General features: G+C 48.8%; 1 protein-coding gene across 15 annotated transcripts in view; it reads left to right on the top strand.

Moving 5' to 3' along the window:
• CACNA1G (calcium voltage-gated channel subunit alpha1 G) overlaps positions 1 to 25096 on the top strand; it is a 149515-nt gene that overhangs the window by 59237 nt on the left and 65182 nt on the right. For all 15 annotated transcript variants that reach the window (XM_063175758.1, XM_063175757.1, XM_063175753.1 and 12 more), the window contains exons 5-14: positions 92 to 251; positions 2040 to 2331; positions 2831 to 2923; positions 4551 to 5361; positions 5448 to 5492; positions 6855 to 7216; positions 22076 to 22227; positions 22760 to 22945; positions 24054 to 24168; positions 24844 to 24999. In XM_063175758.1, the coding sequence (XP_063031828.1) occupies positions 92 to 251; positions 2040 to 2331; positions 2831 to 2923; positions 4551 to 5361; positions 5448 to 5492; positions 6855 to 7216; positions 22076 to 22227; positions 22760 to 22945; positions 24054 to 24168; positions 24844 to 24999 (2372 nt within the window). The remainder of the gene's footprint in view (positions 1 to 91; positions 252 to 2039; positions 2332 to 2830; positions 2924 to 4550; positions 5362 to 5447; positions 5493 to 6854; positions 7217 to 22075; positions 22228 to 22759; positions 22946 to 24053; positions 24169 to 24843; positions 25000 to 25096) is intronic.

Raw genomic sequence — 25096 nt, 5'->3', positions numbered from 1 at the left:
ATAGGTGTAAAAGTATCAGTGGAAAGGAGAAGGTCAGGAGGACATAGCTGGAGCAGGAAAATTCAACACAAGCTTTTCCCCTTTGCCTCAGGTATGCGCATCCTGGTGACACTGCTTTTGGACACGCTGCCCATGCTGGGGAACGTCCTCCTCCTCTGCTTCTTCGTCTTCTTCATCTTCGGCATTGTGGGAGTCCAGCTGTGGGCAGGTTTGCTCAGGAACCGCTGCTTCCTCCCTGAGAACTTCAGCATGTGAGTCTGTGGGCAGCACCAGCGTCCCCCCAGCCTGAGGGAGGCTCTCCCTGCAGGATCTGCTCTGTACAAAAGCCCTTCTCCCCTGTGAATGCTCCCTGCTCCTAAATGCCACCATCACTCCTGCTTGGGCACACACAGCGGGTACAGAGCGAGCTGTGACAATTTGCCATTTGCGTTTGCAGGCTGTCCTTAACTCTCAGCTGGCACTTGAGAACCTCTCTGATTTCCAAAGGCCTCCAAAAAAGCCCTCTGAGAATGGGAGTTCAGGCTTTCTAAATTCAGCATATCATTAATGTGTGACCTTTTCTGTGTGGAGATGCCCAGGTCTGAATCCCCTCCAGCAGCTGGTGGTTTTTATTGCCACAACTTTTGTAGTCCCACCTAAATCCCAGGAAAAGCTAATGGAACTCCTGTGCATTTTTAATGCTAGATAGTTTTCAGGCTCAGAGCAAGAGATAGTCCCTATCCCAAAGTCTTAATTTTTACACATCCCTGAATTTTAAGGCTAAAATAATTGTTGTGATCAGTTTGCTGGCCTGCTGTAACACTGTTTGAACAGTGGTTGAAATACCTGGTAGCTGACAGCCTCTTTCAGGGTTTCCATGCCTGTTCTACCTACCTGCCTTTTCCCACCACCTCCATCGCATCAAATGCTTGGAGAAAGGCAGGTGACTGCAAACCCTTGATGGCTCTGCCCAGTTCTGCCATGCTGGTCACCTTTCAGTGGATTGCTGACTCCCCAGGGATCTAGCAGGATTCCCACCTGGATGGAGGAATCTTACAAGCCCAAAGCCTCTTCTCTGTACACATCAGGACCATGTTGCTGCTGCTGCTGTGGACAGGCTGGCACAAGGCACCTTCCAACTTCTCCCACCCACCTCCTAATCAACTCCCACCCCTCTTGCAGGTCATGCCCTCAAAGGGTGGCTGGAAATGACATTACCAGGACATGTCCCTGTTAAGTAAATGTCAGCAGAGCAGGGGGACAGCCTCACCACCGAGAAAATCCAATAGAGCCACAGGTTTGGGTGCTGTTTAATTGAGCCAGAATTCCAAAGCTTTAGATAGGCTTTGAAGGGTATTACAGGCAATTCTGCAGGAATTAACCAGGCTGAACTAGGCTTAAAAATATCTTTGCAAGCTTTAGTGGGAGTCCTGGCAGCATTAAGGACAGAGTGTGTGCAGAGCAAGGAGCCAGGTTCTGACTGGTCATGGGTTGTTTCATCTCCCTGAAGAGCATTTTTGCTTGGTTTTCTGTGGTAAGGCCACCCTCAGAGGGAATTTAGACCTTACCTGTGAGCTGAACTGACATGGTGAAATGCAGATGAAGTCCCTGTCTCTGATTTTTAGGAATTTTGGGAGGTCCTTGTACATAGAGTCTTCCTAAATGATTCTCAGCATCTCCAGAAGGACAGGACACACAGGAGCTTAAACAGACTGATTTCCATCTTACTGCAGCAAAGATATTTCAGAGAAGCCCTGTCATGCTGAATCCTTCTCTTAGTCTCCCAAAGTCAAAGCCAGAGTGCTTCCAGAGGGAGTAACTTTTAATAATGCCTTCAAAGGGATTTCCAAGGGGCTGAGTGCCCTGCCTCAGTTTCTCAAAACCCAGTTAAGGACATCAGTTCACCCTGTGGAGCTGCAGTACCTCCAAGGGGACTCCTTTAAAAAATAGCTTTAAGATCCAGAATAGCAGATGTCAGACTTCTATGCTGGCACAGCTGTCTCTTTGCCAGATTGCTTGCAATCAGTGTGCAAACCCCAGCCTTGTCTGGACTCTTTCAGCCCCTACACGGTTGATTTGGAACGGTACTACCAGACAGAGAACGAAGATGAGAATCCCTTCATCTGCTCCCAGCCCCGGGAGAACGGGATGCGCTACTGTCGGAGTATCCCAACACGGAGGGAAGAGGGCCTGGAGTGCACTCTGGATTATTATTCCTACAATGACACCACCAACACATCTTGTGTGAACTGGAACCAGTACTACACCAACTGCTCTGCTGGGGAGCACAACCCCTTCAAGGGAGCCATCAACTTTGATAACATTGGCTACGCCTGGATTGCGATATTTCAGGTGAGCCCTGTCTGCCAATTGTCACAAGGTGGGCAAACAGCAGCTCCTGCCCTCACAATGTTCCCAGCGGCTTTGTAATTGTACTCCTGGGGGCTGTTTTGTACTCGTGTGCACCTACAGAGTAGTGCACAGGTGCTCAAAGTGTTAGGGACACAATATGATGCCTATTTTGAGAATGTCTCCACCTCACATGCATGGACAAAACCTTGTGGGTGTGCAGTCTGATGATGCTGGTGTGGGGCAGAGCCTAGAGACTGCTCTTCTTTCTGCAAAATGCACTAGTGGCCCGTAAGTCCAGATGGTAAGGGCTAGATTTAGCCTGGGCAGCTGGTAACATGGCTGTTGGCGTTGGGAGGAGCAGGAGTTGGTTCCTCAGCATCCTGTTCTGCACCAAGACCTGCTATGAGGTGTCAGACATGACCCAGCCAGAAGAAACATTGCCTGTGCACTTTATTAACTGAGCCTTCAAGAGTTTGTTTTCCCTTCCTGTCTCCACCAGGTCATCACGTTGGAAGGCTGGGTGGACATCATGTACTTTGTCATGGATGCACACTCCTTCTACAACTTCATCTACTTCATCCTCCTGATCATTGTGAGTGGCCTTAGGGGAGCAGGGGACATCCTCCTGGCATTTGGAGAGAGCAGAGTGGAGTCACCCAGAGGAACAGGGCAGAGGGTACAGTGAATATAAAAGCTGAAGTAGCAACCAGCCTGCTGGGAGAAACCCAGCTTCCCTATGGAATTGTGCTGCAGCTGCATTTATCTGCAAACATGAAGAAGGAAAGAGATGTGCTCGAGCGGTGGTAGATCCACTTCTGTTGTTTCTGCTGCTTCTTCTCTTCTTGTGCTTAGAGAGCTTTTCTCTCTTGCTTACCCCCTTGAATTTAAGTTTTAAAGTAGGCAAATTTCACCTGCCCAGTTTCTGAGTAGAAAAAAAAATTTCACCTGCCCAGTTTTTGAGCTAGAAAGGGAAGAGGCTGCCCAAAAATTCCCCCATAATGCAGAACCCATCTGGCTGGGTCCTTGGTGCCATGGGGATGTTACGGGAAAACAGTCCCAAAGTTCAGAGAGCACATTAGGAAAGGACGGAAGAGATTACTGCCCACAGCCCACCCACACGTCACAGCATCATCTGAGACCACCTACAAAGGAGCCAACAAAGGGTTTCTGTGGGGTGGGCTTCATGATGGGCTTCATCTATGCAAGCAGAATTGTCTACAGTGACTGGCTGAGCTCGTTGTCTAGACTCCCTTTATCGTCAAGGGAGAAAAATAGGTGCTTTAAGGGGGTGATTCATCTCCTCTGAAGGTAGACATCCAAAATAAATTAGATGCATTGCAGACTTGATGCGCCTATTTCTTGCTTGACTCTAAAGGATCATTAGGTACCTCACTCAGATGTAGCTAACTGAGATGAGTTCTTGTCTTGCTACACAATTGTCTAAGTCCAGAAAAATAGCTGCACATGGTCAGTTAGATCATTGTGGGGATTTCTGCTCCTCATCAAACCAGGACTCAAACCCTGACGAGAAAGTAGACGGTTGTTTAGTCCATGATGCTGTTTTTTTCTGTTAGCTTCCCCAAGAGAGAAGCAAACCCTTGCTCTCAGCCTCCCCAAGATGACGAAGAGGAAGAGCAAGCAGTACTTTTCCAGATGCCGTGCGAGTAACGTTAGCAGTTTGTGATAGCCCGTTAGCACGTCAGTAATTCCCTGTAACCCAGGCTGGGCTCTGCAGAAGGCAGAACCTCATGAAACCCTGGTTGGAAAGAAAATCTCCAAGCTGTGGGTACAGGCTGCTGATGCCCTTGCATAACAGTCACCCGCAAATCCCATTAGCAGGGGAAAGGGATCTGCTCGCAAGCTGCCCACACACTGGCAGAAAAACGCTCCTATGAGAAAGGCGCAGCGCATTCATCGTAATGTCACTAATTGTGATAATTACAACTGCTGTCTGTGGAGAGAGAAAAACACCATCTTAAAAGAGCAAGAGATTTTTTTTCAAAATAATCTTCTCTTGTCTTTGATCTCTGACGTCCTCCATGGAGGGGTGGCGTGGGAGTCCCTGGGGTGAGAGCTTGGGGGGTGAGTCAGCGCAGTCAGTGGTCCCTGCTGGGTGACACAGGGGGTGGGCTTGGCTGGGGTTTGCTGCTCTTTGTCCTCAGCAGATCTGTGTGGTGCCACGTCCACACTGAGGTGCCTGATGTCCCCTGCCCCCTTAGGTGGGCTCGTTCTTCATGATCAACCTGTGCCTGGTGGTGATAGCGACGCAGTTCTCTGAGACAAAGCAGCGTGAGAGCCAGCTGATGAAGGAGCAGCGCGTGCGCTACCTGTCCAACGCCAGCACCCTTGCCAGTTTCTCGGAGCCAGGAAGCTGCTATGATGAGCTCCTCAAGTACCTGGTTTACATTGCCCGGAAGGGCAGCAAGCAGCTGGTGAAGGCCTACAGGGCAGCAGGCGTGAGGATGGGCTTCCTCAGCAGCCCCACGAGCAAGGCGAGGGCCGAGCAGCATGCCAGGAAGCGCCGGAGCAGGAAGAGATCCTCCGTGCACCACCTCATCCACCACCACCATCACCACCACCACCACTACCACCTGGGCAACGGGAACCTGCGAGCGCCCCGCGCCAGCCCGGAGATCAGCGATGTGGAGACCAGCTCACTCCACAACGGCACCAACCGGCTGATGGTCCCTCCCTCAGCACCCAATTCCCTGGGGGCCCCCAGCGCCTCTCCCAGCAACACCGAGTCCGTGCACAGCATCTACCATGCCGACTGTCACTTTGAGCCGGTGCGCTGCCGGTCATCCCTGACACAGCCCAGCCTCGGTTTGCCAAGCCCAGAAGGGATCCCCAAGAACGTGGTGGGCAGCAAGGTGTACCCCACAGTGCACTCCAGCACCTCCCATGAGATGCTGAAAGAGAAGAACTTGGCGGAGGCGGCGGTGGGTGCTGGGAGCGGCACTTTGACGAACCTCAACATCCCACCCGGGCCATACAGCACCATGCACAAGCTGCTGGAGACACAGAGCACAGGTGAGCTGGGATTGGAGCTACATCTAGGGCTGCTTTCCAGAAATATGATTTTTGTCCTAATTTTTTCTCTCTCTGAATTTTTGCAGGGTTCTTCTCAGTCCATGTTACAGAGAAAGGTGATGGCTTTCCAGGTGAGATGAATAGGAATCTTATGACCTACCTAATGCCTCTTATAGCCAAATTTAGGAGGGAGGTTTCATCCTCCCAGACTTCATATCTACAATAATCCAGGGCATTTGAGGGTTTTCAGTGAATCCATTTTCTTTGCAATCCCCATCTCATAGATTAGAAGAAGAGTACAAGAGAGCTGCAGAGGGACTTTGACAAGGACATGTAGTGACAGGAAGGGGGGAATGGCTTTAAACTTTGCAGAGGGCGGGTTTAGATTACTTGTTACGACAAAATGCCATTATTTCTCTCCACTCCTAAACCATTTACAGGGAGCATTTCCCAAATCCTGTACTCCCAAAATCAGCTAGAGCTTGCAGATGGACACCTTCCAGATCTGGGTCCTATCACACACCTGAGTACTGTGTAGCTCTGCTCCTGTGGGACACAAGGCTTGTGGAGATTGAGTGTCTGCTTTGTGTGAGTGCTCAAGGACAATCACAGATGCTGAGTATTAAAAAGCTGTGATTTTCTCAGGAAGCCTGTAAGAGTCAGACATCTTTCTTGGATCAGGGATTTCATATCTTCACTTGAAGAAAGTGAAGATATTTTTCTTTTCCCCTCCGTATCCTGAAGTTTGGGAGTTCAGGACAGTCTAGTCCAAAGACTCCCAGCCTTCAAGAAGTGTTTCTGGCCAAGATTTCCCAGGCAGTCAGTGCCTTTTCCACCCCACTGCAATGGCATTGACCTTTCCAGCCAGGAGCTGTGCAGGGAAGAGACCAAATCCTGCCCCCAGCCCAGTGCTGCCCAGAGACTGAACTCACAGAACTGGGCTCTGAGTTGGTTTTGCACTCTCACTGCTGGGTGCTGCCATGCAGGAGTCAGGTGCATGCATTGCCTGCCTCCTTGCAGCCAGCTGGTGGGAATTTTGGGGAATATCCCACTGGGATTTCACCCAGGATACACCTGGCAGCTGCCACCGAGGCCAACGTGTGGAGAGGGAAGCCAGTGGTTTTGGAGCATCAGCAAAGGGAACAGGAAAGAAGGCTGCTAACAGTCCTCCTGATAATTACAGCCAGGAGCCTGCCAGGACCGGGGGAACCGATTGCTTCCTCCTTCCTGTGATGGCTAGAGATGTAATGAGGTGCGCTCAGGGTCCACGGCTGGGGCGGTATCTGTCTAGGGGCAGCAAAGAGAGCTTCATAAACAGAGAGAAGGCACTTGGGAAGCCCAGGTTTTAACCCAGCAGAAGCCCTTTTCCCTTTAGGAAATGCCTGTCACGTCAGAGGCAAAGGTTGGTGCTGATGGGGAGTGAGGGTTGCTTCCCGCAGCCCCCAGCTGCCCAGCTGCCCAGCTGCCCTTTCCCTGCTCTGCTGGCATTTCAGGTCCCTGCCAAAGCTCCTGCAAGATCTCCAGCCCCTGCAGCAAGCTGGATGGAGGCTCCTGCAGCCCCGAGAGCTGCCCCTACTGCCTGGCTGCACTGGGCGAGGCCGAGCTGTCCGACAACGACACGGCCGACTCCGACAGCGACGGCGTCTACGAGTTCACGCAGGATGCGCACTACAGCGACCAGCGAGACCCACAGCGGGGCAGAGCCCGGGCCGGGAGGGCCCACCTGGTGCTGGCCTTCTGGCACGTGGTGTGCGAGACTTTCCAGAAGATAGTGGACAGCAAATATTTCGGCCGTGGGATCATGGTGGCCATTCTCATTAACACACTCAGCATGGGGATCGAATACCACGAGCAGGTGAGTGCTGTCCTGGCAGCTCCTGGTGCAGAGGGGTTGCAGATGGAGTTATGAGTCTGAATTCATCTGCTGGTGGGATGGTTTGGGGTGAGAGGAATTAAAAAACTCTGGGAAGGGTCCCAGAATGGAATAAGGCAGGCTTTTTCCTCTGAGTGTGCTTCCAGGTTGCAGCAACCACCTTGACTTGTACCTGGTATGGGGAGCTCCTGCATCCTAGCCCTACCAGGGATGGTCAGCACCATGCTGAGACCAGTGTCCCCTAGGCAGCACCAGGTGGTGCTGGGGTCTGTGGTGAGGGAACCAAGGCGATGAGGCAGTCCTTTGCCACCAGGTCACTGTGAGCCTGGCAGTGCTTAAGGTGCTGCCAGCACCTGTGGGCTCTGTGGGCTCCGTGAGCTCTGGGGTCAGTGCAGCTGCAGGCAGAGAGCTACTGAATTTGCACTCCTTGGAGAGGAGGTAAAAAATGGCTTTGCCTCCTCAGTGAACGCTCCAGCAGCAGCATGATGAGTCCAAAATAGCCTCATCACTGGCTATTCCTTTGCTCAATTATCTGAGTCCTTGCAGGCAGGAGAGTGCCTGTGCTCCAGCCTCTCGCCGCTTGTCACCTGGCAGAGCTTTCCCTGTATATAGTCATTAAGAAAAGGAGTTGCCATGTTCCTCTTGAAACATCTCCATGATGTTCCATGACAAGAACTCTGCTTTCAGAGGGTTTGCATGCCGTGGCCTCCCATGAGTTTTGTGGCTGCTGCTGAGGCCTGCCTGGCATGGTGTCCTTGATCCTACCTCAAGCACGTGTCTTGGGGCTGCAGGTGCGTGCTTCCTTTGGGGTGAAGAGTTTATTAGTGGGGATGCAGGGATGCTGCAAGACCTTGTTATAAAGAACTCCCATTCTTGAGAGCTCCCAGCATGTTGTTTCTGCTGGGATGTCAGAGCTCTGGGCTCCCAGAAAGACACAGCCACCCCTGTGCTAGCACCAGTCTTGGCTGAGAAGCTCGTTGCCTCTCAAGTCGTGGCTGCCCTTTTCTCCCCTCCTGGCATGTTTCCTGTTTGCTGGGTTGCACACAGAGGTGTTTCTCCCCCAGCTCCCGGTGGAAGCAGTGGTGGCTGTGGATCAACTCCCAATTCCCCTGTCATCCTGTGGCGTTAATGCCTCAGTGACCAAGTGCCAGGGAGATGTGGCTGTGCTCAATGTGTCTCTTCCAGCCAGCACCTTCCCCCTGATGCCCTGATGCAGTCTAGCTGGCTAGGTGTTGTTTTCAGTTCACAATAAACAGTGGTGCACTCCAAAGTCCTGCTGGTTTCACCTTCATTTGCTGCCCTTGTTGGGAGCTCTGCAGGGAAGCTTGAGTGATTCTACCTTTATTTAACAATCTTGGGAAGATTATCCCAAAGAAGCTGGGAGGAGGTGGTTCACAAAAACCAACAAACACTTTTATTCCTACCTTGGCTGAAGGGTGAAAGCACATCCACAGCGTCTTTGCTGCATCTGCCCAAGGGGCAGACTGTCAAAGCTTGTTGCTCTTTGCCAGGAGCGTTTTTGGGAGATGCTGGTGTGGTCTCCCATGTGGGGGAACAACCCCACTGGGGATGGGTGCCTGAGTAAGCTCCCGTCGTCAAACACCCTGAGTGCAACACAACTCCTTAATTCTTTGCCTTGGGAAAAGTGGGGTAGGAGGTTTCTGGTTTTTGCCCTGGCCAGTGGTGAGTCCCAGCAAACGTCTGGATGACAAGAGGCAGATTTTTGTGTGGTTTTTGGGTAACAAGGGTGAAGGGAGCTGATATGCGTGGGGGTACTCCAGACACCGTGGGTGGTTGCTTTCTTTAATGGTATTTTGAAGCTACTATCGTTCCAGATTCCTTTCTCCTAGGCACTTGGAAGGAATAGCAGAGCTTGTTTTTATTAGTTCATCTTCTCAAAGTGGCAGAAGAGAACAGAGAGGTGTTTCTTTGTAACCTCGTAAGGCTTAGAGTTGGCAATTTCACAATCTGACAGTTATGAGAGCAGGAATTAGAGGGGCAAAATGTTGGACCAGGCCTTCCTGCAGAGATTATGAACACTGAAACATGATTTTTGTCTTTTGGAAGAGCCTTTCCTAAAAGTGTGAGTGATCAACCATGTCAAATTTATCTTTACTGACTGATGTTTGCAAAGATGTGAGGGTGCTTGAAGAGTACTTGACTCCATGACTTTCTATATTAAGCTCTCTGCTTATTTAGACAGTATTTACCTCTTGGGTTTTCCACATGCTGCCCTGGCCACAGTGGGCTATATTAGGGTAAATATTTTAAGGGCCTATTTTAAGGTGTCACGTCAAAACCTTGTGTTGTTTAGAGGCCCCTTGGCAGAGGGGCTGCTCCTCTCTGAGAGGAAGGACAGGCTGGAGGTTACCCAAAAGGAAGAAGGAAGATGCCCATCCATCTGGCCCCAGCAATGCTGGGTGGGATTCAGCAGCTCTGGGACCACCAGACCATCCTGGACTTCAGGACAGGAGCTGGTGAGCTGAGCTCCTCATAACAGCCAGGGGGAAAAGTCTGCTCCTCTGGAGGTTTGACATCTCACCTTGGGACAGGCAGCCTGAAGGGACCTGAAAAATCTTTTAGTCCCTTGTTTAAATGACAAGGCAACCAGAGTAGGCCTGGTTGTGATATTTAAGATGATAGTGGTTCTTTGAAGGCACATACAAATAAGTGGGAATTGGGAGTGTGTTGAAAGCACTGGCCCCCACCTCTTGCTGCTTATTTGTATTCACCCATCAGTCAGCCTGGTCAGATTGAGCACCCATGGCCAGGGCTGCTGGATGAACCTCCTCTTCCACCCAATGCTCTTTTCCATAAGCCACCTTCCACTGTAAATTGTCAACACACATTTTACCATCACATGGCTGAAGCTTGAAGAGCTGGGTTTTCTCTAGGCCCCTTCTGACATGAGCTGACTTTCTCACTCAACACCAGGTTGTTGCCACATGGTTCCTGCACATGCCTGAGCTGCAGGTACACCTGACTGGCTGTAATTCTGTATTTCCTCCACACCCCACCCATCCAAAACCAACTCCTGCTGTTTTCTGGCTCTAGTTGCAGTCAGAGGGAGCAGCACAGTGTGAGGTGCTTGCAGCACTTGCCACGTTGCGGCTGCTGGGCAGCAGTGTGAAATTTTCCATCAGGGAAATGACAACCAGATTGCCACAGATTATTAATGTGGCTGCTAAATAGCTTGTTTTTCTACAGAGATGAAGCAAAATGCAGGTAGGAACTATTAGCTTTGGGTAGAGGAATATAAATGTGATTTAAAGGTAGACTCAGGGGATTTTAAGTACACTGTTGAACCAATTGACTGATTCGCCTTAAGGAAGCTGAGCCTCTGCAGCGCTGTGGGTTCAAACAGCTGCGGCTTAGCAAAAGATTTTTCTGCCACAGAGCAGGAGTAAAATGTGCTGCTAAACTAGAGGGTTTCTGTGCTGCTTTCCCCCCCACCCTGGCTGTAAGCCAGGCTCTGTTCCATAATATGCTGCTTTTATTTTCCTTTATTTCCTCCAACTCCTTTCTTGGAGTGAAAAGCAAAGGCTTTAGTATGAGGCGTGATGTTGGACTCCTCAGTAGGGGAAAGAATTCAGCGAGGGCTTCCTTGAGGAAGGGCTTTGGGGGTTTTGTTTTTGTTTTTAAAATCTGGTTCACATTGAGCTTCCTGGCTGTTCTGAGTTTCCTTGTCTGAACTCTCATTGTATGAACTATACCCTACATATTCTTTTGTTTAAATAGCCCTTGAATTTCAGTCGCTGTCTCTGCGGTGTTTTGCCATTGTTAACAAGAAAGAGACTGGAGAGTCCTTCACTGGCCTCCCCAAAGCTGCAACGGGTTCAAATCCCTGCCTGGGTCTTGTGTGGACTTGGATCTAGATTGATCCAAAACCCTGGTGTCTCTGAAAGGAAGGAAGAATTGGTTTAGACCCGTGGGGAGCCTTTTGTTGATTTTTAAGATCAAATTGAAGTGGTGACAAGGGTGAATGACTCTCTGGGACAGCACCCAAGGAGAAGAGCTCATTATCCATGGGAGGCAGTTCTTCAAGGAAGTGGGATGGGGCAATGCCTGACGTGTCCCCAGCATAAGTGCAGCCATTGGAGGACCCCTGGCTACAGCAGCCTGTTGTAGGGATCCACAGAGCCACAGTGCCCGAAGCCAAGGTGGGCAAATCCCTTCTGCAGGAAACAGGAGCAGCCTAAGCCCATGGCAGTATCTCAAGCTGAATTCCTGGTACATCCTGCTGCAGGGGAGGGAGCAGGGTACAGATGATGTAGAGTTGTCACTGTTAACATTACGATCTAATAGCTGCTGCAGCATGGAAATAGCAACCATCTGTGCCAAGGAGTCAAAGGAAACCTTGCTGGCAAAATGCATTAAAGTATCTATTTATGTAAACAGTCAAGGCTTGAGAACAAGAGGGTTGTCTTAATCAGCATCAAAGAACATTAAATTTTTAGATATCCAGTATGATGGAGAGGGGAGGTGAACAGTTAGAAAACCTGCCAGCATGGAGCAACCATTAGGCTGCAGGTTCAAGTATTAATAACAGTCACCCAAATGGTATTTATGTACTTCTGCTTTTGCCTGAATTCAATGTGCAGGGAAGAAGGTAACTGGAAATTATTAGCTGTTACACCCACTGATTGATTTCTCCATGTGGGAGGAAAACTGGATTGTTCCATGGAGAAATGGTGTAAGGGAACTGGGCAGTGGGGCTGTGACAGGTTGGTGCCCAGGTCTCAGGGTGCCTGTGTGTGCAAAGTTCTGGGCAGACTGGAGAGTAGCAGGTCTGGATCCCTGGATGAGCACTGCCTCAAAAGATAAGGGCATATTTGGGATGAGAAGTACTTTGCTCCCAGGACTTGGTGGTCAAGAGCATCCCAATCCCCACCAGCTTCAAGCCCAGTTGAATATTGTGCTGTTGGTAGATGGCAGCTGCAGATTTGTCAGATGTGTGGAGGCTGCTCCTTTGACCATCCCTATATCCTAAAAGGAGATCTTGCCCAGTGCTGGTTCACCTCCTGAGGAGGCTGTGGGAGGTCTGGGGACTGGTTGCAGCTCACCCTTGTCTGGCTGCATTGGGCAGCTGTGGATGGACAGCACCGTGTCCCTTCCAGCCTCTGTGGCTCCATGCCAGGTCAATCCAGGGCACACATACTGTGGCTTCTTTGATGTGCATGGATTTGTGTCAGGTCCCCAGGTCAGGAAGGAAGGGAATCCTTTTGTTTTGTAAAATATTTCTGGTGTCTCTTGCATCTCTTCTAAGTTGTTTCCTGTGAGTGCAGGGACTCAAAGACCTGTCCCATGTCCATGTCCCAGCTGGTGCTGCTCCGGGGGCTCTCTGCATCACACACTGATGCAAACTGGTGCTGAACTCCTTAACCCTATACCTTGGCTGTCTCACTCCAGCTGAATGGTACAGACCAGCTTTGTGGTGAAATTTCTCATTTGATACTTCCTCATATGAGTCTGATTCATAAGACTTTGTTTTAGAATGGCACTTACACAGGTGTGTGCATGCCTGAATCAATGAAACAGCCTTTCCTTGGAAAACCTCCATCTGCCCAGGGCTCTTCCCAGGAGCTCACAAGGCCCCGTGTTTATGCACTGCCTTCTCTTCCTATAGAGGTATCTCCACTTCCACTGAAGTGCACTTCCCACATCTCTATTTAACTCCATTGCACATCTCTCCAGCCCTGTGCCAGCTGCTCTTAGCCAAGCAGTCAAAGCCTTGGCAGCTCAGCGTCTGCTGGCTTTGCCCAACGTAGGGCTTGGAGCTACCATCAACGTAATTCCTCGACACTCCAGCTGCAAGGGGCACTCCCACAGCAGGCAAATGCAGTGCCCTATGGGTTTGCACACACTGTATTCAATTAGCTCCTGCTTATGCAGAAATTACTCTTATTAATGGCTTGTTGTTGGAGACTAGAGGAGTCATCATCCAACGCTAATGGAAGACATCAGAGCTGTTAATCGCTAGGATTACCGACTTCAAAACCAGTTTTCTATTTGTTAGTGGGGGTAATTCTTTTTATGGACCTTGGGGGTTCTTCTGCTTCTCGGGGATTGGAAGGGTTTCTGAGGTCTTGTAGAAAGTCAGATGTTGTTGTGTGTGTGCTGTAATGTCCCATTTTGGCCTTCCAGGTCACTCCCCCAGGTGTGCCAATACCTCTCTCCCTTCCCCCTTGCCCCCATGCTGAGTGAGTCCTGTCAATCAGGCTGAACATTCCAGCAAGGCGTCGTGTGGTTGGTCAAGTTCAAAGGATGCCCCTATGCCCAGGGGTCACTGGCCTGTCTGGGTGTCATCTTCCCCTGAGACCCTGCCCCTCTCACCTGGTTGGTGGCTCACCTGTCCCTCCCCTCCCCCTGTCCCTGAGCTTAAAAAGGTGATCAGAGCATGCGGCCGAGTTCTGTTGGAGCAGTTGCTCACGTTCAGACCTCTGTAACCATGGAATAAACCTCTGGACATTAAACCCTCCAGCAGAATCCTCTCCTTTTTCTCTTCACCATCGCCTGAAGCCTTCCTCCTGAGGTAAACGGGGTTCCTAACAAGCCTGGACTTGTTCAGTGCCCAGCTGCAATCTCCAGCAAGCCAAGGTATCTCTGGGGTGACACACCGCAGTTGCTGCCTTTGGCCCAGCAGCGAGGGTCAGACTGGCCCAGGCACAATCTAACTGGGAATATTGGGAGCATTTTTTTCCAATAAGATGTTTTAATTGACCCGCTTGTGAAGCTCTTCCAGGGATAAAAAATGTCATGGTCCTCTTAGTCATTAAAAAATGACTGTGACTACAAAGCAGACTTTATCCTGGTTCTGGAGACTGAATTATTTGAAAATTAAATGGGGTTTCATGTAACTGGGAAGGTTATATTTTTTATCAGATAAATCAGTTCTCTGTATGCTTTAGGGATGAGCCTATATAGATTCCTCGGCACCTGCTGAAGTTTTCTTCAGCTCCCTGGCTGGGGAACCATAAGTGTCAGTTGTTTCCTGTTAATTTAGTTCAGAGACTGGAAATACTTGGGCTACCTTAGATCCTATCATTACAGCTGTTGTTTCAGCTGCCATCCATTGCCTCCTGTTATCTCTGCCCAGGCAGCATTGAGAAGAGACTCCAGCTAGGTGAAATGGAAGAATGATGTGCACTTTCAAAACTTGCTTCATCCCTGTATGGATGAAAAATTGCTGCTCTATGCAGATAGTCAGGCGTTTCTTTCTATTCCTTCTTTGATTATTGTGGTTGTTCCCCTTGGGTGGGATCCAGGAAATTCAGCTAGAGCATCTGTAGCACCCTCAGCCTGCACCACAAGCGCTTTCATCTGTAAGCACTTCTGGTTGTTGGTGTTTTCCCAGGGATCAGTCCGTATTTTTCCTTAGTTCTCCTGGTAGAGGTTTGTCCCAGTGCTGTTGGCACCCGTGACTCTGACCTGCTGTCACTCATGTCCTCACAGAGCCCATTCCCACCCTGCTCAGCCCCAGCAGGAATGGGGGCGGCAGCTGCGTGGTTTTTCCCTCATCTCTGCTGAATTTCAGCTCTTTGTTATAATTGTTTTTTTGCTGATGTTAGGAAATGAGTGGCTTTTCCCCCATGGATGTCTGTCAGCATTAGAGATAGTGTTACCAGCATCAGAAATCCAGGTTCAGCAGAACTGTGCAGGAGCTCTACAGTGACAGCATTTTTCTTTCCCTCTTTTTATTTCCTCCCTCCCCCTGGTCCCTTCTCAAGTACTAATAGGGAGATAAGTTTCAAACTTGGTTTAGATTAACCAGAAATAGAGGGCTTTAAATCTTAAGTACTTACAAGGTGTGACCAAGTAGAAATGCAGCTTTTGTTCATTTTAAGCTCCTGCGAAACCTGGGCAGAGGGATGAGCTGGTTCATGTTTTTCTTGCATTTTCTGGGATAATGCTCATCCAGAAATCTCAAGCAGAGAGAGATAAGGAATCCAGGCAAGATTATATGCTGTCCCTCCTGAGAGCGATAACGAGAGCCCAGCTGCAGGACTTGGTGGAGGAGGATGTTGTCTGCAGGCCCTGTTTATGGGTCTGGGCATCCGTGGTCCATGGAAGGTCCCTTCAGGGTGGGTCGATGAAATTCTCCATCAAATTTGGGGCTCATTCCCTTGTTTGCACCCCACTCTCGAGGCAGACAGGTGGGAGCAGGGAGACAGGTGCCCTGTATGGCAATAGGGGCCAGGGAATTCAGTTTTTTGCCATGGTTCCTCAACAAAGACGTGTTGGAGAGGAAGGTCTTGCACCAGGAGATTCCATGTCCACAGGACTCAGCTCCTTCTCTCTGCAGATGTGGGCTGGGAAGGGACACTTGTTGATTGGAATGGGGGAGGCTGAGTGGAAGACAAGAAGATTAGCAGAAGGGATGGAAGGGGAATCCCTCCTGTGCAGACAGCTCTGATTTCTCTGAAATGAAAGCTGCTTTCCTCCCTTTCTTACAGCATTACTTGCTGTGGCATGAAATATTCAGCCTCCATTCAGCCCGTAAGCAAATCCTTCTTTCCCATGCAGTGAAGGGATGTAGCTGGACTTGTTAACTTGTCTGAAAAGTCATTTCCTTATAATAAATGCCTATAAATCCTGAACATCCCAGCAGTCCTCCAGCCCACTGAGCAGTGAGCACGCTGTCCTTTTCCATGTCTCCAGCCCCAGGAGGAGCAGAGCAAAACCTGCTGCAATCCTCCTACTTTCTGAATTGTTTTCTTCAACCAAGTTGGCAAAGGACAAGTAGACAAAGCTTATCATACCCTGATTAACCATGGCTCAGGTTTGCTCTGCTGGACACAGGACAGTCATTAAAGCCTGATACCTTTGAAGGAACCCCAAAGACAATGAATGTCACTTCTGAAAATATGTGTGGATTGAGTTTCTATTTATAGTCACAAGCAGCTCCTGAGCCAACAGGAGCTGTATTTACTGAAGGGAGCTGAAGTGGTATTTTGGATGGTCGTGGCTCAGTGGGTGCACTGATACAAGGGGTTAATGTGGATATGATAGGGGCAGTGCATGGAGAAGGCTTGTGGGTTGAATGAGGACACAGCCATGAGCTATCAGTCATGGGGAACTGAGCGTGGGAGAGGGCAAAGACAGGGCACCTCATTTTGTTAATTAAGAGCTGCTTCTGTTGGTGAGAATTTCTTGCATTTTGCCCCAGGACTTGTGGTCTGGCTTCTGTTCTGGGCTGGACCTGGTGTGTGTCTGCACCCATAGGGAGGGTGGAGAGGATCTTAACAGAGCAATGTTAAGTTGAAAATCCTATCTTTGTGTGACCCATTTGATTTTCTTTCTTATGTATATATATTAGAAATCTGCAAGTGATGAGTCAGTAAAATGTTGTTGGTGTTTCCTGTGAAATAGCTGAGGTCGCTATTTTCTTTCTGTGTTATTTTTCCTAGTTGCCATGGTAATGATTTCAGAAAGGTCTTATTCTTGCAGCAGTTTGAATGGGTTGGAAGTTTTCACGGTCTTCTGGATACTCTCACAGCAGCAGAGCAATATCTCAAAGATATCCCTTGGGATCAGGAGGGATCTGCCTCCTGGCTGGTCGTCCCATCCCTCGCTCTGCGCTGTGGTGAGACAGAGTGGGTTTTTCTGTTTTAATGTTAGCAAGACAGAGAGGAAAGACCCTGGGGTGCTTCTGTTCTTTTGTGTTGGCATCCCAGGACCAAGGGCTGGACACGATCAGGCTTGCCTGCATCCTGGAGCTCATTGTCTGGACAAGGGGAGTGTGGGAGGGATGGATATGTGCCAGCCATACCACGGCACTGGGAGCAGGTCTGATGATGATGATGGTGAAGACCCTGTGCCCTAAATGGGTCACAGCTGGAGGAAGGCAGGAGTTGGAAGCCTTGTAGGGCACTGTTTGCCGGGGCACTTGGTTGCACTTCATGCAGCATCAGGGCTCGTTTTACAGAAATTGGGGATCACAGACCCTGGGGCTGGCATGGCCTTCTTCCCTACTCAGTGCCCACAGCCTTGCTTGCTGAGCAGCACCTTGGAGCCCTGCGTGCAGGGAGAGGAGGCATGTGCCCACACAGAAATGGAGTGTGTCACTTCTGCCATTGAGCTTCTACTCAACTTTGAGAATAGGGGGGGAGAAAGAGAAAGAAGGGCATTTCAGCCTATTTCTGAGTGCCAAAAAAGGGCAAGGTGCTGGTCCAGCTTTGAGATATCCCTTGAGGCACTCTGGGGACAGCTTCCCTTGCTTCCTGCCGTCCCCCCTGGCAGTGCCCTGGCTGGTGCCAGACAGCCCTGCCTGATTGCTGCAGACAGGGTGCAGGGAGCGTGCCCTCCTGGCTGCCCGTCCTTCCTCCTGCCAGGCAGGATCAGCTCTGGGTGGGTGCCCAGGCTCACATCCCCCTGCTGCCCCAGCAATGCTCCGTGGTTTTTTGAGCAGCACTGCCCTGTCTGCTCTGATTTCTTGTGCTGCCACAACTTGTCAGTGTGCTGTTTGGTACATCAACAAATCGACACTACACAAACAGAAGGCTAACAGGGAATGATTTATCCAGGACAACATATCTGTGTGTCCAGCAAAGCAAGATGTCCTGTAAACAAAATTCAGTATTTACTGAGGGCTCGTCGGCAGAGCTGGTGTTTTGTACCACAGTTGAATTACACTTGGATCTCGCTCTTTCTGTGTGTTGCTTGTTTAATCATAGGATGCTTTCCTTTTAATTAGGCACTGCTGCTACTGATGAGAGAATTAGCAGACTCTTCTTTTAATGGAGAAGCTGAGGCTGTGGCAGCTGTGCTGTAATGGGGGTGGTGGGCAGAGGCTTCGTGCTGCATAGAAACCCCAGGCTCTGCACCTTAATTTCTGCTTCCTGAAAAATGTCTTTTTTAGGGTGGTCCTGGAAGGTTTTTCCCCCCCCACAATATATCATTTAGCCAAAGGAATGATGTTACTTCCCCCAGCTGCTGAGTTGTGGCCCTCAGAGAGAAAATCTGAGTGATTTTGCCAGCTGTTTTCCTCCCAGCCCAGTGAGGATCCATGGAGCTGGTTGTGTGCCAGTCTCTCAGGTACCTCATGTCTAGAGCTGGTCGATAGTGTTTTGATTAGACAGTTATTGTCAGAAAATGGCAGTTTATCACATTTGAAGCTGTTTGTGGGAGAGGAGCAGTTTCAATGGACTGGCCTCAAAAACCCCCCAACTTTATTGGAGTTTGTTGTCTGAGCTGTTCGAAATGTCCAGCTGGGGGGTTAGCTCCCTAATGGTTCCCATTGGTTTCCCAATGACAGTTGGGGAAACAAAAAGTTCCATGTTCTTCTTCAAGCTGACTTTTATTTATGTTTTTTTTTAATTTTGGTTGATTTACAGTAGAGAGCAAAGGGATAAAGTAATGGGGAGTGAAATAGTGGGAAGAACCTCTAAGATTTTGTGCATTGTGTCTTAGTTTCCCAAGTTTGAAATTTTGAATTCCTGTTTGGAATGGATTGATAATTTCAATTCCCATGGAAGACAAAATCATGTTCCTGCTGTACTATAATGATGTCTTAGGAAAGAGGTCTCAGACATATTTGTGATTTCTCTAGAGTAGAAGCATCTTATAAAAAATCTTATTATCTTATACATCTATGGCTGAATGAAAATCCCATAGCTGGCATTCTTAGAAGGGTTTGAATCCCCACAGCCTGGCTGAGATTCCCCGGGGCAGGATCATGATCACAGCCCCCCTCTCTTGGTACAAATAAATCCCAGTGGTGTCATGGCAGGGGTCCCCCATGGACCTGCTGCAGCTCTGTGTCCCTTACAAGGGATGATGAGCTGCTTCAGGGGACTCATGGGCCGCCCTGGGGATCCCTGAGTGGGACTGAGGGTCTTGAGGGGATGCCCTGCTTCACAGATGGTTGTGAAATCCCCCAAGTAATTTGCATCACCCCATCTCATCTGTTTAGGGATGTGTGGTTTCCCGAGGCAAAATAATAACTCAGTGGATTTCAGCCAGGTCAGAGTGGGATGTTCTTCCAGTAGATGCTCAACTTACCACGCCAGCAGAGCTCCAGGCTGCTCTGGATCTTCTCTTCTCTTTTCCTGCATGGATGACATGGAAGTTTTCCCTTTCTCTTTCAATCCAGTTTGACCAATTAGTTTTTTGGATATTAATTCTCATCTCTGGTTCAGGAGTACCCGCTCTTCATTTTTATTATGTCTGCCCCGTGTCTCAGATATTGAAAACTGTTTCCTGCAAGAGAAGTGGAAAAGAGTGTGTGGAGGAGGAGTAGGAGGGCAGGCAACTTTTTTGGGGTGAAGTAATGGGAGGCAGGTACATTTTTTGCTGCTATGCCAGCACAGGTTGACCCATAGCCCTCACAAGCCACTGCCAGGGCTATTTGGGTGTTGGATATCTCCTGAGTTGGATGGTCTGGGAGGGAAATTTCATGGGCCAGAAGGGTCACAGCCCCTGCAGTGTGTGCTGAGGATCTGGGAGCGTTGTAATGTAAGTGCTGCTCCCCCTCTGCCTTCCCACATCGCCCAGCTATGCCCTGCCAGCACCTCCCATCTGGATTTGCACATTCCAGCATCTCTGACTAGAAAGTGCCCGTGAAGTCCAAAGTTTCATTAATCCATGCTATTAACATGTCATCCCTTTCCAGGGCTGTTGGATTTTCCATGTCAGCCCCCACGAGGAAGGGATGTTGTGACTCTGGGAGATGTTGGGCGAGGGGTTTAACTGGGTTGTGCCTGTGGCTCCAGTTGGATTTCACTGTACCACTGCAGAGGGGGAAGAGAGGGTGGAAATCACCCTTCAGGGTCCAGATTAGTGGTGCTGATGGATGAGAAGGAAAGCTTCCAGGAACACATCTCCTTTCCAGCTGTATCACTGCAGTATCGCTAATAACAGCACAGAGCCTCAGCACTGAGGCACTCATGAATGAGTTGGCATTTTTTTGTGAGTAATGTAGAATTGTAGCTATTTCAAATTGTCCTGAGGTGCAGCTTGACATATAAGTTCTTGGCCTATTTATTACCCTGTGTCTGAGTGTTCCCATAGGTATTATGGCATTAAACCATGGCTGAATTTAATATTGGGAGCTGCCGCGTTTGTATTTTAGCTGTAGATCAGTGGCAGATGATTTGGGCTGTGTGCATGATGTGTTTGGCAAACTCTAGCCAAGGGATCTGTTCTTCAGCAAGGATGTTTGAGGTATAAGTTGTGTTCAACACCCTCTTTTTTTTACTTTTTTATTACATTTTCTTTTAAATGCTGCTGTTTCCTGCTTTGCTATCCTGTGTCATCACAAGCTCCTGCCAATATCCGTGCAGGGATATTATCCGTGCAAGTCCTCAGGGATTCACTACTATGTTGAGATAACATCGCACCAATTTGTGTCCCCATCTACCCTCAAGCTGGGTTGGAGGAACTTGAGCTGCAAAGGCTGGACCTGGGTAGTTTAACTCTTGGAAACAAATATTTGAATGCTTCCATGGATTTATCTGTGGTTTTTGCCAGCATGTATTTATGAACCCCTTGGTCACTGTAGTTTTTTGAGACTCTGAAGCACGGTTGACCAAGTGTTGATCCTGTCCCTGAGGTCTCTGCTCTCGTGGTTGCCATCATGTCAGGGTTGAGTCACCTCAAGTCAAACCCTACAGCCTGTGCTGTGATGTGGCAGCTCCTGGTCTGTCACAGGAAGTTTTTGGCCAGTCGTGAATGTCTTTCATGTAAGTGGAAGGTGCTGCCAACTGCATGTGTTGCACATTGTCTTCTGTATGCACATCTGGCCATAACCCACCATGGTTATCGTCCAGGCATCTAAAACCACATCGGTGGTTATAAGTTAGAGCAGCCAGTGCCAAACTAGCCCAGGGGAAGCTAGCAGCCCCTGTGTGTGAGGTGTGAGGTGAGCTGTGCCAGCCCACGGCCGTGCGCCGCCTTAGCGCTGCTGATGTGACCCCACCACCACCTGCCAGCAGGATGTCAGCTTCTGGTTTTAATGAAGCCTTTCAGCAGAAACAAGCAGCTGCAACTGTGTCTTGGGGTTAAATGGGGGGAAGTGATCTTGTGTGGTGATTCTGTCCTTGCTGCTGACTGATCCTGCACTGACTACACCACTGGATTTTGTCTTCTGCCATATATTTTCCAATAATGCCGGCCCACCTGTTGGGGAAACTGAAGCACTGGGCATCTGCAGGCATTGTTGGGAACCCTCTGTGAAACATGCTAAAAAAACATTAAAGGTATTAATTTAGGTCTAAGACTACCAGGGGTCTGTTTGATAAGTTTTTGTGGTTGTTTCATTCCTCTATTTTCAGATTGCCTGTCTGGAATGCCAGCATTGGGCCCTTCCTCAGTTGCAGATTTGGGGCCACTTGATAATGAGATTTCTTTTGAGTAATGAGATTTTTTTTTTGAGCCATTTTGGTTATATCACCTCAGATCTCTGCTTTTGAAAAATCTTGGCTCAAATCTTTTGATGAGCTACTAAATAAAAAGACAGGCCCTAAAGGGATATTTATGTGAGAAAATGGCCTGACTTTCCCTTCTGCATAAGGAGAATCAGTGTGGGGGATGTCAAAGCATTAAGCCTCAGTACATGCCACTTCTGCCTGAACCTCCTGAGGTGGTACTAAAGCTCTGATTAACGTGAAGTCCGTGTCCTGATTTACCAGCTGAATTTACAATGGACTTCTAAACCTTAAACACTCTGAAAGTATTTTCCTTCTATCTCCTGGGCTTTGAGTGAGCTATTGCCGTTTTCTCACCACATCATTAGCATCAGTATTCTTGCACTTGTAGTATTGGGGCTTGTTGTGTTTTCATGTGTGATTTTTGGATACGGAGCTGGCTGTTTGTTTTTTCAATTTCCTCCTCTTCTTTCCCCAGCCGGAGGAACTTACCAATGCCCTGGAGATCAGCAACATCGTCTTCACAAGCCTCTTTGCCCTGGAGATGCTGTTGAAAGTCCTTGTTTATGGTCCTTTTGGCTACATTAAGAATCCATACAACATCTTTGATGGGATCATTGTGGTGATTAGGTACAAACCTTGAGCTTTCTTTATGTGTGCTTCTCCTCATTTGGGTGTTTAATTAAACAGAAAGTAATGGAGAGTTGGCATAAATACCTTCCTGTGACACTTTACACTTCTCTCTCTAATTAATGCACTTAGGCACGATTGCTAATACATATCTTGGGATTATTTTACGGTCATTTTAGAGAGAGGCTCAAGCAGAAAGCTATCAGTCCCAATGTCCTGGGACAGTCTGGGATCCAAATGGCACAACCAGTGCCCAGTTAAGTATCTCTGGTTTTTTGGCACATGCAAAGGCTATAATTGCCCCTGCAGCTGCAGTCACTGATTTCTAGGCGTATTTTTGACATTCAAGTAGGGCTCTGCTCTTTGCAAGCCTGGACAGAGTCCAGATCTCTACGAGCACTGGCATCACATCTCTGCCCACTTTCCGTCTCTCTTCTCTCTGAATTTTACCTTCCCTTCCCCGCCCCTCCGCTGGGCCTTTACAATTAGGCTTTGTCTGTCAGCTTGCATTGACACTTTCTGTCCTCCTCAGCGTGTGGGAGATCGTGGGCCAGCAGGGCGGGGGGCTCTCGGTCCTGCGCACCTTCCGCCTCATGCGCGTGTTGAAGCTCGTCCGCTTCATGCCGGCGCTGCAACGCCAGCTCGTTGTCCTCATGAAGACCATGGACAATGTGGCCACCTTCTGCATGTTGCTGATGCTCTTCATCTTCATCTTTAGGTGAGTGTTTCCAGTTCCCCGTCCTGAGCATGCTCTGGGTTTTTAGACGGGATCCTGTGGTGGGATGAGGAGGCGGCAGAGTCCGTGCCAGAATGTGGCTGAGCTGAACGGTCCCAGGAGCAGCACTGCTGGCTGTGGTTTGCTGCCCTAAATTCTCTCAGTCAGCCAGATGAGATTTCTTTGCAAAATGGTTCAAAAAGAAGATCTTTCAGGCTGGATGATTCCTTGACATCACCACAAGACGGCAATCCCGTTGCTTACCAACTATCAGAAAGCTTGATGATAAAAATATTGCCAAGAAGAGGATGATATTCCTAAAGGAATGTCATGGTGCTGCTTGTGCTTTTTCATGGCCTCATCTTCAGACAAGTAGAAATGTTAGAAACACCGTTGGGGTAGCTCTGTATTTTTAGATTTTGAGAAGAGTTGAGAAGAGTTGTTCTCTTTTTACAGCCAGCTGTGGTGTTTGAGCAATGCAGGCACTGGGAGGCCGAAGAGAGACAGTCTCTTCCAGGGTATAATGTCCCTTCTTCCAGTGAGACTCCAAAACTGCCATTTGCAGGCGTGGTACTCAGTAGAGCTGTAAATAATTTGATTATTCAGGTTACTAGCAGAGAGCAGGGAAAAGCAGATTATTCTTTTAGTATCTATCCATAATGAAAGGTATTCTGTTCTTCTGTCAAAATTGAAAAAGCTGTTTCGAGTCCCCTGATATGTCTTATTCAGGCATTTCACAGAAACCCTTTTTGTCTTCCTAATTCAGTTGAAGCATATTTTGCTGAAAATGTGTCATTGCAAAACAGAAAGTCAAAACATTTTGTTTAGAAAATGTTGAAAGACAGTGTTTTGACTTCCAAAAAATGAAGCAGAAGAAAAACAAGGAGCAGGCATACTTTTTGGTTGAAACTCCTTGACAGATTTGACCTAAATTCACAACTGATTTGCGTGATCTCAAGGCGTGTTTTTCAGCGAACAAAGGATCCATCTTTTTTTAAAAAAGCATAAAAAGGAATAGCTCAGGTGAAATCAGGAGAGAGTCGCCCTGCTGTATGATTACTGACTTGTGTGGTGGTCTTACTGTCGAGCCCCTGCCTCCTGTCATTTGCAGCATCCTGGGCATGCACCTCTTCGGCTGCAAGTTCGCTTCAGAGCGGGACGGCGACACTCTGCCTGACAGGAAGAACTTTGACTCCTTGCTCTGGGCCATCGTCACTGTTTTCCAGGTACAAAATGGAAAATACAACTGATGGGCGTTTTGAGACTGCAAAGACTGGGGTTGTTTTCCAGTGCATCCGAGAGAGTTTAGTGAAGCTCCATGCCATGGAAAGATGACCCAAAACCACAAGTGCAGGTTTATGGGGGCTTTTAGGCTGTTTTCCAGCCTAAATCAGGACCCTGGTGAGGAGGGGCTGCCAAGTCAGGAGGCTCTTGTGTTTGCAGGGTATGGACCGGGTGGGTGAAAGTAAATATGGAGGGAAGAGATGGAAAGGAGGAGATCAGGACCATTTGTAGTGGTATTTTGACAAATAATGGAATCTTATTTAAAGCTGATATATGCAGGGTTTTGTTCTAGCAGCTCTGGGCCCTTTAACCCTGGGATCTGTGGAGGACTTTCAGTCATTCTGGCTGACCAAAGGAAAGATCTGACCAGTGCCATGTTATCCTCCCTTATGGCTGTCCCTGGATATGGGGGACAGGGCAATTTGCACAAGGTCCTTGCTGGTGGTTGGGAATCTCTGGTTCTCTCTCTTCTCTGGCTCAGAAGGGATTTATCTTCTTGTGGTTACAGCTACAGTGGAAACCGTAAAAGCAGGATGCTTGTCTGGCCTATCCAGAGTGTGGATACCCAGCATGCTATCCTCCAGTATCTCCACAGTCCTGATACTCTCCCTCTGCAGATTTTGACGCAGGAAGACTGGAACAAGGTCCTTTACAATGGCATGGCCTCCACCTCGTCCTGGGCTGCTCTCTACTTCATCGCTCTCATGACATTTGGGAATTATGTTCTCTTTAATCTGCTGGTGGCCATCCTGGTAGAGGGTTTCCAGACAGAGGTAATGTCCTCGTGCTTGTGCCTTTGATTTCTTTTCAAGTTTTAGGACCTCCAGATCCTGGAATCTGATTTCTGAGGTGGACAGCAATACCTTGACA

This window comes from Melospiza melodia, chromosome 24, assembly GCF_035770615.1.
Source record: "Melospiza melodia melodia isolate bMelMel2 chromosome 24, bMelMel2.pri, whole genome shotgun sequence".
NCBI lineage: Eukaryota > Metazoa > Chordata > Aves > Passeriformes > Passerellidae > Melospiza > Melospiza melodia.
Note: the sequence above shows the minus strand (reverse complement) of the source record. Positions and strands in the feature narration are given on the sequence as shown.